At 61.2% G+C, this 17,301-nt stretch overlaps 2 protein-coding genes and 1 non-coding gene across 3 annotated transcripts in view; all 3 read left to right on the forward strand.

Moving 5' to 3' along the window:
* On the forward strand, positions 1 to 132 carry LOC113267244 (small nucleolar RNA SNORA9). The gene has a single exon (XR_003320654.1). It is a non-coding gene; the product is annotated as a small nucleolar RNA SNORA9 (small nucleolar RNA).
* Positions 133 to 4,591: 4,459 nt separating this feature from the next.
* On the forward strand, positions 4,592 to 16,227 carry MYO1G (myosin IG). The gene is made up of 17 exons (XM_057304339.1): positions 4,592 to 4,768; positions 6,219 to 6,427; positions 6,547 to 6,640; positions 7,325 to 7,490; positions 7,710 to 7,763; positions 8,059 to 8,154; positions 8,324 to 8,443; positions 9,024 to 9,248; positions 9,357 to 9,502; positions 9,890 to 10,004; positions 10,108 to 10,278; positions 10,466 to 10,536; positions 11,478 to 11,552; positions 11,722 to 11,854; positions 12,430 to 12,596; positions 15,389 to 15,612; positions 16,104 to 16,227. The coding sequence occupies exons 1-17, from the start codon at positions 4,677 to 4,679 to the stop codon at positions 16,124 to 16,126; spliced, it is 2,181 nt and encodes a 726-aa protein (XP_057160322.1). The 5' UTR covers positions 4,592 to 4,676; the 3' UTR covers positions 16,127 to 16,227.
* Positions 16,147 to 17,301, forward strand: part of LOC113257804 (NPC1-like intracellular cholesterol transporter 1) — a 14,894-nt gene continuing 13,739 nt past the window's right edge. The window contains exons 1-3 of the mRNA XM_057304338.1: positions 16,147 to 16,248; positions 16,854 to 16,958; positions 17,114 to 17,227. Of these exons, the coding sequence (XP_057160321.1) occupies positions 16,147 to 16,248; positions 16,854 to 16,958; positions 17,114 to 17,227 (321 nt within the window). The remainder of the gene's footprint in view (positions 16,249 to 16,853; positions 16,959 to 17,113; positions 17,228 to 17,301) is intronic.

The following is a 17,301-nucleotide window of genomic DNA, read 5'->3' on the forward strand; positions in this document are numbered from 1 at the left end:
CTGCAAGCCTCCAGCGTGCTTGGGTCTGGGGTGACCCTGTGCATTCCTACAGTGCTTGCGAGAGCATCCTGAAACGGTTTGAGGCCTTGCCCTGCTCCATCCAGAGCAAGGTTATAGAAATTTCAGACAGGTGTCTGTGTCTGGTGTGGTGGCCCCTTGCCATGTATGGTTAGACGAGCCTAATAAGTGTTTATGTTCAGTTTCTTAAAATACTCGCATTGCGGTGCTCAGAAGTTCTATAGCAGGGCTGCTGGAGGGGGAGGCCTTTCAGGAGAGGAGGGCACTCCAGCTTGTGTCTTAATTCTTAAACCTTAATTCTTCGCCCAGCTCAGATCTTTGAGCCACCACCATGAGGTGGTCTCGGGTCCAATACAGAACAGGGGCCCATGCCCAGGTCGCCCAGCCAGAAACTGGCAGGTCTTGATGGAACGCCAGGCCCTTCCAGGCCCACCATCTGCTCCTTTCCAGATGCCTGATCGGGAGGAAGCAGTGGAATCTGGGAGTGGGTGGGAAGCTGTAGGTGGGAGGAGGATACCGATGGGTCCCTACCTGGGTGTGAGCGCTGCTGGGTGCGGTCAGGGATGAGCCAAGATGCTTGTGGCAGGGCAGTGTAGTTCTTGGGCTCCTCTGGGTGGCTAGTCATGCCACATCTCCCTCGAAGGTCAAGGCTTCTGGCAAACTTGGGGTCTACCTCTTCAGTCCAGGTGCAGACGAGGAACACATCAGCCTGTGGGCTGCACTCGGGAGACACTCCATGAGGCTCCTGTGTCTGTGGTCCTGGGAGCAAGGCGTTGGCTGAACTTTGGCCCATCTTTTCAAGGATGTTGGAGTAGCAGACAGCCTCAGGATGGACGAGGTAGTGCCTTCCTGCAGAGCAGGCCTGCTCTCTGCTGGGAGAGGTCTGGCTTTCCTGTACTGCGTGGCCACCATGTGTCCTGAGTGCCCCCTGGCTCCCCTGTGTCACCCTGTGGGGACTGGGATTGATGCTTGGCTGCTGCTGTTGAGAAGAATCAGCTGTCTTTGTCTCTAATCAGAGAGCCTCGCGTGTCCTACCAGCATCCCTGAAACCGGGGGCGGGGGGGGGGGGAGGCGGGCAGGGAGTTCCTCTGACCTTTTTCCGTTTCTGACCTGCACCCCAGCAGGCTCTGCTCTGATTCCCTGCCCCAGCACAGGACACTCGGTGTCTGCCCTCCCCCACTGTTTGAGCAGCAGGAGTCCTCAGGTGCCAGAGCCTGGAGAGCGCGAGAGGCGGTCTGGTCCACATTCACCAGGCTGATCCTGCATTGGCAGCGGTAAGTATGCTGCAGAGGCCTGTCTTCTGTTCATTTCCACGAGCCCCCCTGCCCTAGAAGTTCAAAACCATTGACTTGCTCTGACCTTCCCATCTCGTAAGTCAGGTGATTGAGTCCCAGAAAGGTTCATTGCCTTCAAGCTTACGAGACTGTTTTTGGGCAGCAGTGGTCTAGTATCTGCCTCCTGGGGCCCCGATTCTGTGGCACAGCATTGGTTGACTTTGTGGTTTGGGATTCAGTCTGCAGCCTTTTCCCCAGGGCCCTGCTGGGTCAGTGGTGTGTTGGCCTGGGAAAGTCAGCTGCTGCCAAGTCCCGTCACAGAGACCTCAGCCCACCGTGGGGTCAGGAGGGGGATTCCGGTTCAGTTCCCTTCTGCCTCTCGGTGGCAACCAGCATTTAGTCCCTGGCTGTGTGCTCACATCTCTTGATTTTCACAGCCAGCCTCCAAGCTGTTTCCACCTGCCTCCTTCTCGTGCCTAAGGAAGTAGACCCTGGGTGTGGCCGGTGTGGCCTGCCCATGGACATGCCCCGCAAGGGTGCGGCTGGATTTAAGTGGCTCTTGTGCCCCCTGCTCTCTCAGCAGGTATGCGTCCTCACTGGCTCCCATCAGGGAGGAGAGGGGAGTTTCTGGTTCTGGCCCTGGCTGGGGAGTGGGCAGTTCAGGCCCTGGTGTGCACATCTGACTGACATTTCTCTGCCTCCAGGTCTCGGTGCCGCACTGCCTGCTCCTGAAACAAGGATCCTTGCTGTGGAGCAGGGCCCAGGCCTCTCTGACCTCTTCTGTGTGGGAAACAAGGGGTGGTTAGTAAACAGTCTTTTCAGGGGCGCCTGGGGGGCTCAGTCTTTAAGCGTCTGCCTTCGGCTCGGCGTGATCCCGGCGTTCCGGGATCGAGCCCCACATCAGGCTCCTCCGCTGGAAGCCTGCTTCTTCCTCTCCCACTCCCCTGCTGTGTTCCCTCTCTCTCTGTCAAATAAATAAATAAAATCGTTTAAAAAATAAAAAAAAATAAACAGTCTTTTCAGCGTGTGGTGTGGCTCCTTTCCGTTTGCTAGATACAAGGAGCAGGAGCCCTGCCTGTGAAGGGAGTTGCAGCCAAATTCTGGCAGCCCGGAGGTGTCTCCTTGCTTGATGCTCGGGGTCTTTGTGAAGTGCTGAGTGGGTGCTGGGCTACCAACACCTGCCATCGGGAGCTTGCCCTGGGGATCCTGGATGGGTTCTGCTTCCTTGACAGGCTTATGTTTTGTTCTCCCCAGTGTGGGTCAGACTTGGGAATGGGGCTCACCTTCACACGTGGGTACACAGAAGTGTGCAGGCCCCGTGTGGGAGTGATGCACATGGTTGGCTTTGTTTGAAAAACGGACAGACGCAGCTGGACACTTTTACATTTGGTTTGTTCCCGATGTCATGGCAACCGCACCCCCACCCCCAACAAACACACACACACACTGGTTGATGGGAATAGTGGGAGGTGGCCTCCGAGGTTCCCTGGTGGGGCCCTTCCCTGCAGCAACCCACGGTTCCACATGTCCTAAGTCTTCATTGAGCCAGGGAACTGGAGGGGGCTTGGCATCTTCAGTAAAGATCAGTGAGAGCAGGGGGCAGGGTGGGGTCCCCGGCAGCTCCTGCCCTCCTGCTTGGTGCCCCAGCTGAAATCCTCCAAGGGGTTTGTCCCACCCAAGAGGAACAGGAGACAGGCCAGAAAGGGAAAACACTTGCAATGTCATCCCAGCCTTGGGACAAAGGACGCATGGGCTGCAAGCCCTCGGTGCAGGCCACAGTTAGGTTCAAGGTCACAGGGTGGCAGCGCTAAAGACTAACAGCAAGCCCCGCCCAGGGGCCAAATGCCCAACCTCGGAACCTACCAGAGAAAACCCAAAAACTACCCAGTGACGTGAAAGCTGTATCAGGTTGAGGTTTCAGAGCACAGGCTGAGTTGTTCCTCTCAATTTAAACCCAGGGCTGGAGGACCCTATAGGTTGAGAGGGAAGTAAAACCCCGGGACCAGGGACGCCTGGGTGGCACAGCGGTTAAGCGTCTGCCTTCGGCTCAGGGCGTGATCCCGGCATTGTGGGATCGAGCCCCACATCAGGCTCTTCCGCTATGAGCCTGCTTCTTCCTCTCCCACTCCCCCTGCTTGTGTTCCCTCTCTCGCTGGCTGTCTCTATCTCTATCGAATAAATAAATAAATAAAATCTTTAAAAAAAAAAAAAAAAAACCCGGGACCAGATTCTCTGGAGCGTTGGTGTGGAAAAGCCCTTCAAAAGCACCAGCCCCAGAGGGGTTTGCAGAGGGGATCCCCAGAGCTGGGAGAATGAATGAATCCTGCCCAGGGGAACGGGCAGGCCAACAGCCCCTCAGGATGGTGCCTAAGGGCACGGCCCACATTTATCAGGCTTTTCATAAGCATGTCCCAATCTTACTGGGTGTGTATTCATCTTAATGAATTTGAAGGGCAAAAAACCCCTTAACTCGAGTGTCAGTTTTTTCAGAGTTTCAGGACTGAGCTCATTGAAAGGCAATTATTACACTAGCCTTTTGAGTACAGAATCCCCAAAGCAGCGTGTGGATGACTCACTTTTGGCAAATCCTCTGGCCTCCCCAGGGCGGGGTGGGGAGAAAACCGCCCGCCTGGAGGGTGCCATGGGGTCAAGGAGGCTGTCTGGAGACAAATCTGAGCTGGCCAGTCTGCGGCTTCTAAAAGTGCTGTGGGGAACCAGGTGGGACAGGTGGTGGGACCCCAGGGACAGCCATCTGGGTAACATCCAGAGGCCTGGGCCTGCAGCCCGACTCCGAATCTCAGTCTGAGGAACCAGAGTGCCAGCCCTGTAGTTCAGCGTAACATGAAGCCAATTTTGTCATTCACATCCTGGTGTGGTCTTACACACTTTGAAGAATGTTACCCTAGGCCCCGCCCCAAAGGCCTGGGCACCAGCATTTCCCAATTTTATCAAGATACGAAGTACCTAGCTGAGGATGCACCGAGTGTTGAGGTCTGGCTGTTAACAGATAGAGGGCTGGTAGGCGTGATCGCGTCAAGCCACACAGGTGACGTCCCTGCTTGGGGTGGGGTGTGGGCGCAGAGACCACAGAGGCTCGGAGCTTACTGAGGGGGCTAGCAGGAAGGCTCCAAAGCACCCAGCACCTCGACTGTCAGGCGTGCCTGCCTTCTGGGTGCGGAAACCAGGAAGCCAGGGTCAGAGCCCCTCGGGAGGGAGCAGCAAGTGGGGAGGGCAGCCCCTCCCTGGGGCCAGAACCCACTTCCTACTTTACCACAGGGCTGGGGAGGCGGCCAGAAGGGCTGAGCCTGCTCGGAGCACCCTCCCCTCCGCCCTTCTGCACAGGAAGGCCAGAGCAACCTGGCCTGGGTGCCTCCCGCTGGCAGGATGGACGAGGAAGGCCTGGAGTGCGGCAAACCCGACTTTGTGCTTTTGGACCAAGTGACCATGGAGGACTTCATGGAGAACCTCAAACTCAGGTAGACGCAGGGCTCCGGCTCCTCTCCTGGGCCCCCAGGCTCACTGGTCTCCATCAGCCCAGGGTGGGAGCCGGAGGTGGGCTTGCACACACACCCACCTGGACCACTGTGCGGGAGACGGCAGGGGGTCCTGGAGGGGCAGGAAGGACTGTCCTCCCAAGGCCAGGGCGGCCAGCCAGTGCCAGACAGGGCTTCCCAGACCCCTGCCTCCCGCATGGCCCAGGTGCCTTCTGCTCCTCCTGCCAGGTAGGGACAGGCAGGTGCTGGGCCCTTGAATGGGTACACTGTCCATCTGCTGCTGGGGGTCATGCTGACCCTGGGGGCTCTAAGGGAAGCGGGCAGGTGCTGTCCCGGGGTGCAGGGGGACAGGCTGAGATGACACTCAGGGAGGTTTGAAGGGTGTCGCAGGGTGTGGCTAGTACAAGTGACACGGGGTGTGATTGCCCTGGAGGAGCCAGGGGATGGTGAGATGGGGTGGCCACCAGGAGCTGGACAGCCAGATGGCTTCATCCCGGACAGCCAGTGGGAGCACAGGCGGCTGCTGTGCAGGGTTTAGAGGATGGGGCCCCCTGAGCACACACTGTTGAAGTCAGAGAACAGGAAATGGGCTATTCTGAATGGGCACAGAGCTAAGCATAATTTCACGTCGTTCTACACCAGCTTGTGAGACAAGCATTACCGTGTCTGTTTTAACAATGGAGCACTGAGCCCCGGCCACACAGCTCGCTGGGGGGCAGGCCCGGGGCAGATGAGAGAGGGTGTGGAGGGAGCTGAGCCGGGGGAACTCCCTCGTCTGAGGCAGAGGCGGAGGAAGAGGAACCCCTGACGGGGGAGGGACCACAAGCCACCAGAGAAGGGCGGGTCCCAGACGAAGCGGGAGCTGAGCTGGCTGGCCAGCGTAACTTCCAGGGCAGAAAGGTCAAGAGAGGGACAGATACAGGTCCAGGAGCCAAAGTTCCCGAAAAGAAGGGTTGAGAAGTAGGAGGATGTGCAGGGGGGGACCACCGGGGCATCCCCAGGCCCCTTCCCTGTGCCCTTCCTAGTCCCAGCCATGTGGGTGGGGCTGGGCGGGGTCCCCGGCTGCCTCTGTGTCCCCACCCAGGCCTCAAGGCAGGAAACAGCCAGAGGGCCCTCCCTCGGCCTCCAGCCCCTTTCTTCTCTCCACCTCCACCCCTTGGCTCCACTTATCCCTTCAGAAAATGGGTGATGGAGATTCCTGGGCCATCAGGAACCTCCCCCCCAAACAGTGTGGTCCCCAGCACTACCCTGCGGTGGGGTGGGATTCCAGCAAGGTGGCACCGGGAAGTGTCAGGTCAACCCGCACCCTTCCCACTCTCAGCCCTGGGGCGGGCCAGTGTCCCCAAGACTCCCCACATGGGCCCAAGGCCCCAGCACCTGGGTGTGCGTCCCCACAGCCCTGAGCGCTGAGGCCTGGCCCCGCCTGTGCCAGGTTCGAGAAGGGCCTCATCTACACCTACATCGGCGAGGTGCTGGTCTCCGTGAACCCCTACCAGGAGCTGCCCCTGTACGGGCCTGAGGCCATCGCCAAGTACCAGGGCCGCGAGCTCTATGAGCGACCACCACACCTCTATGCTGTGGCCAATGCCACTTACAGGGCGATGAAGCGCCGCTCCAGGGACACCTGCATTGTCATCTCAGGTACTGGCCCTGTGGCCAGGGCCTGGGCAGCCTCCCCGGACCCCATGGCAGGGGCGGCTCAGGGGGCCGGTCAAGAGGAATGGCTACGCTTTCCGTCTGAGCACCCATCTGTCTGGCAGGGGAGAGTGGGGCAGGGAAGACGGAAGCCAGCAAGCACATCATGCAGTACATCGCCGCCGTCACCAACCCCAGCCAGAGGGCCGAGGTGGACAGGTGAGAGCAGGCAGGGCTGGTGCAGGGGCGGCCCGGGGCCTCAGGCCTGGCGGGGAAGGATATGAAAGTCAGCGTGGCTCAGGCCAAGTTCAGAGCGCTTGTCTGCAGGGAGGGCTCCAGGTGACCCATCCAGAACCTGTCCGCCCAGCAGAGGTAGGGCCCAGTGCCGCGGGGGGACCCCGCCACTAGGAACAGGGAAGAGGCAAGGTGCACAGGGCCGACAGACGGGCGCTGGGCCCCTCACAGGAGACCCCACGGAAGGGAGAAGCTGGCCAGATGGTCAGGAAGGGCCTGGCCCCGGATTGGGCCCCGCCTGTCCATCTCCTCACCAGCGGCTCACCGGCTATTACCAGCGGGGCCTCGTGGGAGCAGCTTCCTGTGTGAGCGCCCTGGCTCTTCCTGTCGGGAGGGGCGAGGGGAGTTCCGGGGGTGGGGGGCTCCTGCGGCTGGCCCACCCCGCCACCGGAGGTGGAGGGCAGAGTGCAGCTCCAGCTCCTCCCTGCAGGCGGCAGCACGCCAGGTGTGGGGCTGCCCTTCTCGCCACACCCAGCATGGCACCGGGCAGGTGGCCTGCCCAGCCGGTCCCCAGCCTGTGCGACAGGAGGCCTTGGGCAGGGAGGCTGGGCAGGAACAGTCCCCGGACAAGGTCTGTGCCCTACAGCCAGGCCCCTCTGCCCCGCACAGGGTCAAGGACGTGCTGCTCAAGTCCACGTGCGTGCTGGAGGCCTTCGGGAACGCACGCACCAACCGCAACCACAACTCCAGCCGCTTCGGCAAGTACATGGACATCAACTTCGACTTTAAAGGAGACCCCGTTGGGGGGCACATCCACAGCTACCTGCTGGAGAAGGTGGGCCCTGCGGCCACAGGCCTCGCGTGTTGACCCTCCCAGAAGCTGGGCCCCGGGGGCGGGACACACTTTCTCTGTGGTCCCAGGCTTGTAGGCGGGGCTCCTCTGTGCCAGGCCTGCCTGACTCCCTCTGCCTGCACCGCCCTAGGGGCTCTGGGGGGGGGTCCCCTGGGTGGGGCCGCGACCCAGGCAAGGGCCCAGCTGCCCCTCCCTCCACAGTCTCGAGTCCTCAAGCAGCACGTGGGGGAACGGAACTTCCACGCCTTCTACCAGGTGAGCCCAAGCAGGCGTGTGGGGGCGCCCAGGAAGCCCTTCTGATCGCCCCATCCTCAGTCCCTTTTCTCTCCCTGCCCCTCCCAGCCCGTGACACCACCATTCCCCTGCCCTCACTGGAGGGGAATCTCCTGGGGCACCAAGAGTGTGGTGTCTACACTGGGTGAGGTGGGGTCTTCTTGGACTGGGGCGGCGGCCACACCAGCCCTGAGCTCCCCGGTGTCGGTCCTCTGGCATGTTTGGGCGGGGTCTTTGCAGTTCTGAGGGCCTGAGCGAGGGGTGTGCGGGCCCCCAGGTGCTGCGGGGCTGTGAGGATGCAGAGCTGCAGAAGCTGCACCTGCAGAGGAACCCCGCCGTGTACAACTTCACCCGGCAGGGCGCAGGGCTCAGTGTGAGTGGGGGCAGGGCTCCTCGGGAGCACCTGTGGGGGGGGACGGGGCGGGGGGGGTTGAGCCCCTCAGCAGGCCTGCTGGGCCCCCCCCCTCCGACGTGACAGGCACTCCCTGGGAGGACTCAGGGGCTCCGCGTGGCCCTGGGGTGCTGAGCCCCTCATCCTGCAGGCCTTGGAGAGTGACGAGAAGAGCCACTACCTGGCAGTGATGGAAGCCATGCGGGTGATCGGCTTCAGTGCTGAGGAGGTGGGCTCCGTGCACCGGATCCTGGCGGCCATACTGCACCTGGTGAGCCTGGCCGGGGGCTGCGGGGTTACCACCCCTGGAGGAGACTGACCTCGGACGGCCCAGACACATAGCTGGCCCATCCTGCCCTCCATGAGGCTGAGCGCGTGGCTACAGGCTCCCGGAGGCCGGGCCTGGAGCTGGAGGCTCTGTGTGCCCAGGCGGGCGGGTCAGGCCTGCAACAGCTCCGTCTAGCAGGTGAGCCTGCACTTAGCAGGCAAGGAAGTGCGGGCTCAGTAACGCTGACGTTGTGCAGATGTGTCCTGCTTCTGTCATGTGAGGTCTGGCCGGCTCTGGACGGTTCCTCAGCCCATCTGAGCCTCCATTCCCGGTGAGGCGGCCTGAGGTGCAGGGGGGTGCATCGCAGCTGCAGGCGGTGGCCGAGGGACCATGGATGTGCTGTTCTGGGCAGGAAGTTCTGCTGTGCTCCAGGGGCCGTTCCCACATCTGGGGCTGCGTCCCTGGCTGAAGCCAGGCCCTCCCACCCCCAAGCCCTGCCTTTCCTTCCTTCACCCTGGGGAGAGGTGTGCAGGCAAGCTCTGCTGGGACGTGGAGCCTGACTGTCCTGGCTCCCCATCCCCAGGGAAACATTGAGTTTGTGGAGACGGAGGAGGCCGGGCTGGAGCAGGGCCACGTGGCCGTGGCTGAGGAGCTGCTGGTGGACCACGTGGCCCAGCTGACAGCCACACCGCGGGAGTTGGTGCTGCGCTGCCTGCTGTCTCGCACTGTGGCGTCAGGAGGCAGGGAGCTCATTGAGAAGGGCCACACTGCAGCTGAGGCCAGCTATGCCCGGGACGCCTGTGCCAAGGTCCTCTGGGGGCAAGCTGTGGGGAGTCAGGTGGGGACCCCCAGGGGCCTTCCTGGAGGAGGCAAGGATGGAGGCAGCCCGACGTAGTGGCTCTTGGCCTCTCCCCAGGCAGTGTACCAGCGGCTGTTTGAGTGGGTGGTGAACCGGATCAACGGTGTCATGGAACCCCGGGGCCGGGACCCCCGGCGAGACGGCAAGGACACGGTCATTGGTGTGCTGGACATCTATGGCTTCGAGGTGTTCCCTGTCAACAGGTGGGGAGCCGGGCCACCACATCCCCAGCTCTGACCCCTACCCCTAGGGCCACCTTGGCCCCGGGGAGCTCTGCTGGGCTGGGGAGCAGGATGTCTGGCGTCTGTCCCGGCTGGTCCCGGCCCCAGTTTCAGGCCCCCGAGCCTGCCTCCGCTGTGCCACCCATCCAGTGGTGCCCACGAAGGCAAAATTGGGGGCTCACGTCCCTTGGCCATGACCCCCACATCCACTGCAGAGCATGTGTGCCAGAGGTGGGGCCAGAGCGGGAGAATCACCCCCACCGTGGGGCTCTCGGGGAGGGGCCTGAGCCGCGCACGCGCTCGGCACAGAGCCCGAGCCCGGAGCTGGGCGGGAGGGCGTGACTGCGCTGCCCCTGCGCCCGCCCGCAGCTTCGAGCAGTTCTGTATCAACTATTGCAACGAGAAGCTGCAGCAGCTCTTCATCCAGCTCATCCTCAAGCAGGAGCAGGAGGAGTACGAGCGGGAGGGCATCGCCTGGCAGAGCGTGAGTGCCGGCCTGGGCCTCACGGGCGGGGGCGCGAGGGCCGCGGCACGCTGAGCGGGCGGCTGGAGGGCAGACTGGGAGCCACCCTGCCCCCCCTGCCCAGGTGGACTACTTCAACAACGCCACCATCGTGGAGCTGGTGGAGCGGCCCCACCGGGGCGTGCTGGCCGTGCTGGACGAGGCCTGCAGTGCCGCGGGCACCATCACCGACCGCATCTTCCTGCAGAGCCTGGACACGCACCACCGCCACCACCCCCACTACACCAGCCGCCAGGTGCTCCTCTGCCCCCGACGGTCGCCCCCAGCCCTGTACCCCAGCTGGTCCCGGGGCTGCACCCTCCTCCCCACCCCTCTCCCAGGCACCGTGCTGCAGGTCTCGGTGGGGCCTCCTCTCCAGCACTGTCCCCTGCACAAACCCCCGGCCTGTGCCTTGACTCTGGCCCCCCCCCCCACCCCCCCAGCTCTGCCCCACAGACAAGACCATGGAGTTTGGCCGAGACTTCCGGATCAAGCACTATGCAGGGGACGTCACGTAAGGCCCTCTCCCCTTCTTAGCACGCTGAAGATGTTCCTGACACCAGATTCACAAGTGAAAAGCGTGAAATGGGGCCTTTAAGATCAGAGCTCTTGGCCCTGGCTGTACCATAGAAGCCTCTGGAAGCTTTAAAAAAAATACCCATATCTAGGCTGCACTTTGGGCAGTGCCTGGGGGAGGAGCACGCTATTATGGAGGTGCAGGTTAGCTGGGGGGGGGGCAGACAGGCCACAGTCTACGTTTCCAGCAAGCCCCCAGGCACTTACTGACCATCCTCGGGGCACACCCTCAGGACCAACCTCAGGAGTCCTTCAGAAATCTCCGTGAGATTATTACTAATTTACCTGTGCGCCCCTTGCCCTGAATGGGACTTGAGGTGACTCACAGAGACACACGTGTCTGATGTGTCCTTCACAAGGACGAGGGGAAAGGACAGTGCAGCCAGAGCTCAGACCCCGTGCCCTGAGTCTGCACAGGAGCTTGGCAGGTGCTCCAAGATGTTGGCACTGAGCTTTCTAGCCTTTTGTCATCAGAGGGCAAGCCAAGGAATCTGAGGTTCTCAGTGCCGCAGAATCAAAGCAGACCACGGCCTCGGGAGTTCCTAGTTATAACTACCATCGCCGATACTGATGGAAACTCAGTAGGCACTGATCTGGGCCTATGATGTATACTGGGGCACAGACAGGTTAGGTCCCCGGTCCCAGGTCACACAGCACAAATGCGCCAGAGCCGGGGTCCAGTGCTGTGGGCCTGAGCACCGACTCATCCTCCCAGAGAGACACCTCTGAGGGCGGGAGTCTTCTGTGCTGAGAAAGAAAGCGGGTGTGGGAGGGGAGGGAGAGAGGCTGACCTAGGAGAACAGAGGCAGGGGAGGAGGGTGAGGGGCTGCCTGGCGGCTGTCAGAGGCCCCTTGCCCCTCACCAGCCCTGGCCCCACAGGTACTCAGTGGAGGGCTTCATCGACAAGAACAGAGACCACCTCTTCCAAGACTTCAAGCGGCTGATGTACAACAGGTGTGTGGGGGCCACAGGCTGGAAGGGCCCTCCTATGCTCGGGTCTGACACCTGCCTGATGGGCTGACAGCCTGAGGTTTCACACCGAGGCCGCAGAGCTTACCAGTGGCAGAGCTGGGGCGAGGGCTGCCCTCCAGAGAGCGGCTGGCTCTATGGCCTGTGTCCGCAGCTCGGATCCCACCCTGCGGGCTATGTGGCCGGATGGGCAGCAGGACATCACAGAGGTGACCAAGCGCCCCCTGACGGCTGGCACACTCTTCAAGAACTCCATGGTGGCTCTGGTGGAAAACCTGGCCTGCAAGGTACTGCCCCTGCCCCCGCCCTGGATCTTTCCAGGTCCTCCTATCTGTGCCTGGCCGGCAAACTGGGCCCCCACCACCTCTGCACATCACAGGGAAGGTGGTGTTCATTTCCTGTCTGCTGTGAGCTGCATCCCCACCCGCAACCCCACCCCAGCCAGGAAGAACCCACCACAGTGCAGATTAAGATGTCCTGGGCGGGGCTGAAGCTTGAGTAAATAGGAGATTTGAGCCAGCCTTCCCCTGTCCTCCTGCCTCTTGGGCGGGAAGGGGGTGGGCGGGGCTCACAGGACAGGAAGGCAGCACTAGCTTTTTGCAGAGCTTGGGACCCAAAGCAGAGGGGCAGCCAGAGGACACCAGAGCCCGATTAACCACAGAACATCCGGAGACTCAGTCTGGCCTCTGCAGGCCGGCAGGGCTCCCGGCCGCCCTGTCACCTCCTGACCTGGCCCCTTGGCCTCTCCTTCCTCTTGCAAGAGCCTCTTCCCTGGGCCACCGGCAGGGAGGGACACCTGCACACCGGCCCTGCGGCCACTGAGGCTGACGTTGGTGTCTCTGAGTGTCCTCCGTTGTGGCAGGAGCCCTTCTATGTCCGCTGCATCAAGCCCAATGAGGACAAGGTGGCTGCCAGGCTGGACGAGGACCACTGTCGCCACCAGGTCGCGTACCTGGGGCTGCTGGAGAATGTGCGGGTCCGGAGGGCCGGCTTTGCTTCCCGCCAGCCTTACCCCAGATTCCTGCTCAGGTACTGCTTCCTGCTCCCCCGGAGCTCCGTCTCCCCGCCTGTCTGTCCCCCGTGGGCCGGGATCCTGTGAGGAGTCGGACGGGTGGGCAGAGGGTCCCAAACCCAGCCAGTGCTTCCCAGATGCGGACACGCACGACACGGACAGCGAGGACCCTTGTGTGACACAGGGGGCGGGGTGGGCAGGGGCTGGGTTGAGTGGCATGTGGGGGGTGGCATGGGCTGGGCTTATCGGATCTGCTCGGAGGGGGGCGGCATGCCCCCCCAGAGCTCAGTGCCCCTGCCCTGTCCTGTGGTGACAGGTACAAGATGACCTGTGAGTACACGTGGCCCAATCACTTGCTGGGCTCCGACAGGGCAGCCGTGAGTGCCCTCCTAGAGCAGCATGGGCTCCAAGGAGACGTGGCCTTTGGCCACACCAAGCTCTTCATCCGCTCACCCCAGACTTTGGTCACCCTGGAGCAGAGCCGCGCACGCCTTATCCCCATCATCGTGCTGCTGCTGCAAAAGGTGCAGCCTGGCCGGATGCCCGTCTGCCATGGAGGGTGTGGGGGGATGGGCGTGCACCTGGGGGGAGGGAGCGAGGGGTGTGCACCTGGGGGGGAAGGGAGGGAAGGGTGTGCCCCTGGGGGGAGGGGAGGGATGGGTGTGCCCCTGGAGGAGTGGGGGGATGGCTGTGCACCTTGTGGGCGGGAAGAGAGGGGTGTGCACTTGGAGGGGGAGGGGAGGGAGGGGTGTGCACCACCTGGAGTGCGGGGATGTGTGAGTACCGAGGGGGCCCACAAGCACCCCTCCAGGCGCTACAGGAATCCCCTCTAACTGGAGACAGATCAGGACTGAAACTGACTTAAACAAAAGGTGTGAATGTGGTTAGTTCACCTCAGTCCTGTGGTCATCAGCTTCAGGCCTAGGTGGATCCAGTTGCTCCAAATAAGATTTTCAGGAATCTGGCTTTCTTCCTTTACTTCTTTCTTCCTTTCTTTCTTTCTTTCTTCCTTCCTTTCTTTCTTTCTTCCTTTCTTTCTTTCTTTCTTTCTTTCTTTCTTTCTTTCTTTCTTTCTTTCTTTCTTTCTTTCTTTCTTTTAAGATTTTATTTGTTTAGTTGAGAGAGAGAGAGAGGGAGCACAAGGAGCAGGAGTGGCAGAGGGAGAGGGAGAAGTAAGCTGCCTGCTGAGCAGGGAGCCTGATGCAGGGCTCGATCCCAGGACCCCAAGATCATGACCCAAGCCGAAGGCAGACGCTTAACGGACCGAGCCATCCAGGCTCCCTCTTTTTTTCTTTCTTTCTTTTTTTTTTTTTTTTAAGATTTTATTTATTAGTTTTGAGAGGGAGTGTGTGTGTGGATGAGCAGGGGGAGGGGCAGAGGGAGAGGAGCAAGCCGACTCTCCTGCTGAGCAGGGAGCCTGACTTGGTGATCCCGGGACCCTGGGATCATGACCTGAGCCGAAGGCAGACACTTAACCCACTGAGCCACCCAGGCGCTCCCCCTTCCTTTTCTTTTCTCCTCTTGTCTTCTATTGACTCTGAAAGATTTCAGACCTAGAGAAAAGCACGTGTAACGTGCAAATTCCCCCTCCTACTCCACACCATCATCTTGCTGCCCCGTGACCAGTGTGTGGTTTTGTGCAGACACCTGCAGCCCATCCCGGATATTTTTAAGCAAATCATTTTTTAAAAGATTTATTTATTCATTTTAGAGAGAGACTGTGAGCATGTGAGCTGGGGGTGGGCTGAGGGAGAGGGAGAGGGAATACCAAGCAGACTCTCTGCTAGGAACTGACTCGGGGCTCGCTCTCACCACCCTGAGATCATGACCGGACCCAAAATCACAAGTCGGACACTTAACCGAGTGAGCCACGCAGGCGCCCCATCAAATCATTTTGTTTAGGGCCATTTTAGTAAGTGTTCCCAAAGGACAGGAATTCCTCCACACCCACATATATATATGTTTATATGATTTCCTGAATCATATAAAGTAACAGCGCCCCTCAGTATTTCAGCACATGTGTCTCAAGGACAAGTACGTTCCGTTTTCTGACCACACTGAGGTCAGCAGACGAGAAACCTAACACCAACAAGACATAATCTACATATCTGAATAATACGCAGGCTGTGTTCTCATTGCCACAAGTGTCCCACTATTACCCGTGGTGACACACTGCATTTAGCTGTGAGCTTTGCTATCTCCCCTAACATGGAGGGGTTGGTTTTAGGAACATGACACCATGCCGTGGTCACGGAAATGGGACTTGGGAGGCTCACACTGGGTCCTTGCGGCCCCGCCCCCTCCAGGACTGTCCACACAGCCATCCTCTCCCCAGTCTGAGTCAGGTTCCTTAAGTCTGCTTTCACCTGTGGGTCCCCTGGGCTGCCTGCCATGTAGGGTTCCCAGTCTGGGTTTTAATGGTTGCATTTTTGGGGTACCCCTCCATCTTGGGGCCTCTACCAGTTAGAGGTCAGACCTGGGCCAGCTCGGATTCCAGGTGGACAGTTGGCAGCTGCCCCTCACAGAGGGGAAAGCACCCCCATCTGCAGGTGCCAGGTGGAAGGACAAGGAGTGGGGAGAGCGGCTCTCCCCTGCCTCTCCCAGGCAGAAGCTCCAGCAGGGCCCTGCGCCCACCTGGGAAGCAACCCGCTGTCAGGTGGAGGTGGCCCCCAGGAGTTGTGGGCGGGTCAGCCTGGCCCAGCACAGGGCTGAGGGTGGAGGAGGTGGGCTGGCCGCAGGGGAGGGGAAGGAATCAGGCAGGGAGGTGGGCCCTGGCTGAGACTGATGGAAGGCTCGGCTGGCCCCCCAGGCCTGGCGGGGCACGCTGGCCAGGCGGCACTGCCGACAACTGCGGGCCGTCTACACCATCATGCGCTGGTTCCGGAGGCACAAGGTGCGTGCTCATCTGGCAGAGCTGCAGCGGCGGTTCCAGGCTGCGAGGCAGCCCCCCCTCTACGGCCGAGACCTCGTCTGGCCGCCACCCCCGGCGGTGCTGCAGCCGTTCCAGGACACCTGCCAAGCGCTGTTCTGCAGGTGCGAGCCCTCAGCCACTAGCCCCTTCGTTTTTCCCCATTCGGCCAGCACCCACTGAACACCTGCACCCAGCCATCTGCACCCCAGAAGTCCCATTTCTTAAGCAGGAAAACAGGAGGCTGTGCCTAGTAACTGGGTCCTGTACCCCACGGTCATTGGCAGAGCCCTGCTATCTCCTTGCTGGAGGCCTGCAGGGGAGGGTGGCTGGCTGGGACAAGGGAATGCGGGGAACGATGCATCTAGCAGTGCTCTGAAGGCAGAGTTCTCCAGGAGGAGGGGCACAGAGCGGCCACTCCTCAGAGCGGGAGGGGCCACTTCCTGCTGAGACCAGGGAGGCCGAAATTGAGGATGGCCAGTGCCAGGCTGAGAGGCTTGGCCTTCTCCTGTGGGGGAAAGGGATCGAGAGGACATCATGGATGTGAGCAGGGTGGGACCGGGGTGGGGAAGGTGAGGGCTGCATGGGGTCCATCTGACCAGCCGGTTCCCTCTAGGTGGCGGGCCCGGCAGCTGGTGAAGAACATCCCACCTTCAGACATGGCCCAGATCAAGGCCAAAGTGGCGGCCATGGGGGTCCTGCAGGAGCTACGGCAGGACTGGGGCTGCCGGCGGGCCTGGGTCAGGGACTACCTGTCCTCTGTGAGTGTGGGGTCCATGAAGGCTGGGCACCAAGGAGGGGCTCAAGGGCTGAGAGCTTGCCGGTGTCCACCCCAGATGTCCTCTCATGGGCCTGGCTGTCCATCCGAACTGTGGGCCATGCCCCTCTGCCCCTGGCCCTGGCCCCTGAAGCTTAGAGTCTCCTCCCAGAACCAGCTGGCCGGGGCTTTACTGAGTACCTTCTCTTCTGCGCTCTGCCCCTCCCCCTTCCCCATGTCTCTCAAGTATAGCCACCCCCACCCCCCAACCTGCACCCCATGCCCTGGCTCCTCCTGACCCTCACATGGGCACTGTGAGCTGTGCCCCTGACCCCATTCTACAGGGGACGAAGGCTCAGAGGCTCAAGGTTTTCCTTAGCCCCCCGGGACCCTGCCTTCTCAGCTTCTGGGCGCTTGGGCAGCTGTGGAGGGTACAGGCATGACCAGAACCTAGGGCTTCAAGGGTCTGGGCGTGGGGCCCTCAGACAACCCAGGGGAGGCTGGCATAAGGCCTGACTCGACTTGGGTCACGAGGCAAGGGACAGCTATGCCCATTCACCAGATTTGCTGTTGATTCAGCGTGGTCAAGCAGCCCCCATCTGTCCTCAGGCCACGGACAACCCCACAGCCTCGGGCCTGTTTGCCGAACGACTAAAGGCACTCCGTGAGAAGGATAACTTTGGGGCGGTGCTGTTCTCCAGCCACGTCCGGAAGGTAAGGTGTGGGACCGGGGAGGTGGCAGCCCCAGTCCAGGCCCAGGGCAGTTTTCTGAAGTGGTCAGATCCAACGTTCTCAGTTCCTGAGAAAAGCGGTCCAGGGAGAGGAAGCCCGGGGGCGGCCAGGTGACCCCGAAAGCGGCTGTCCCGCAGGTGAACCGCTTCAGCAAGAGCCGGGACCGGGCACTCCTTCTCACTGACCGGCACCTCTACAAACTGGACCCCGGCCGGCAGTACCGGGTGATGCGGGCCGTGCCCCTGGAAGCGGTGAGCCCTGGGGGGGGGGGGGTAAGGTGGGGGCCTCTGCAGGACCCCTCCACTCGCGCCTACCTGGGAAGGTC

Source organism: Ursus arctos, unplaced genomic scaffold (genome assembly GCF_023065955.2).
Source record: "Ursus arctos isolate Adak ecotype North America unplaced genomic scaffold, UrsArc2.0 scaffold_3, whole genome shotgun sequence".
In the NCBI taxonomy this organism is placed as follows: Eukaryota; Metazoa; Chordata; class Mammalia; order Carnivora; family Ursidae; genus Ursus; species Ursus arctos.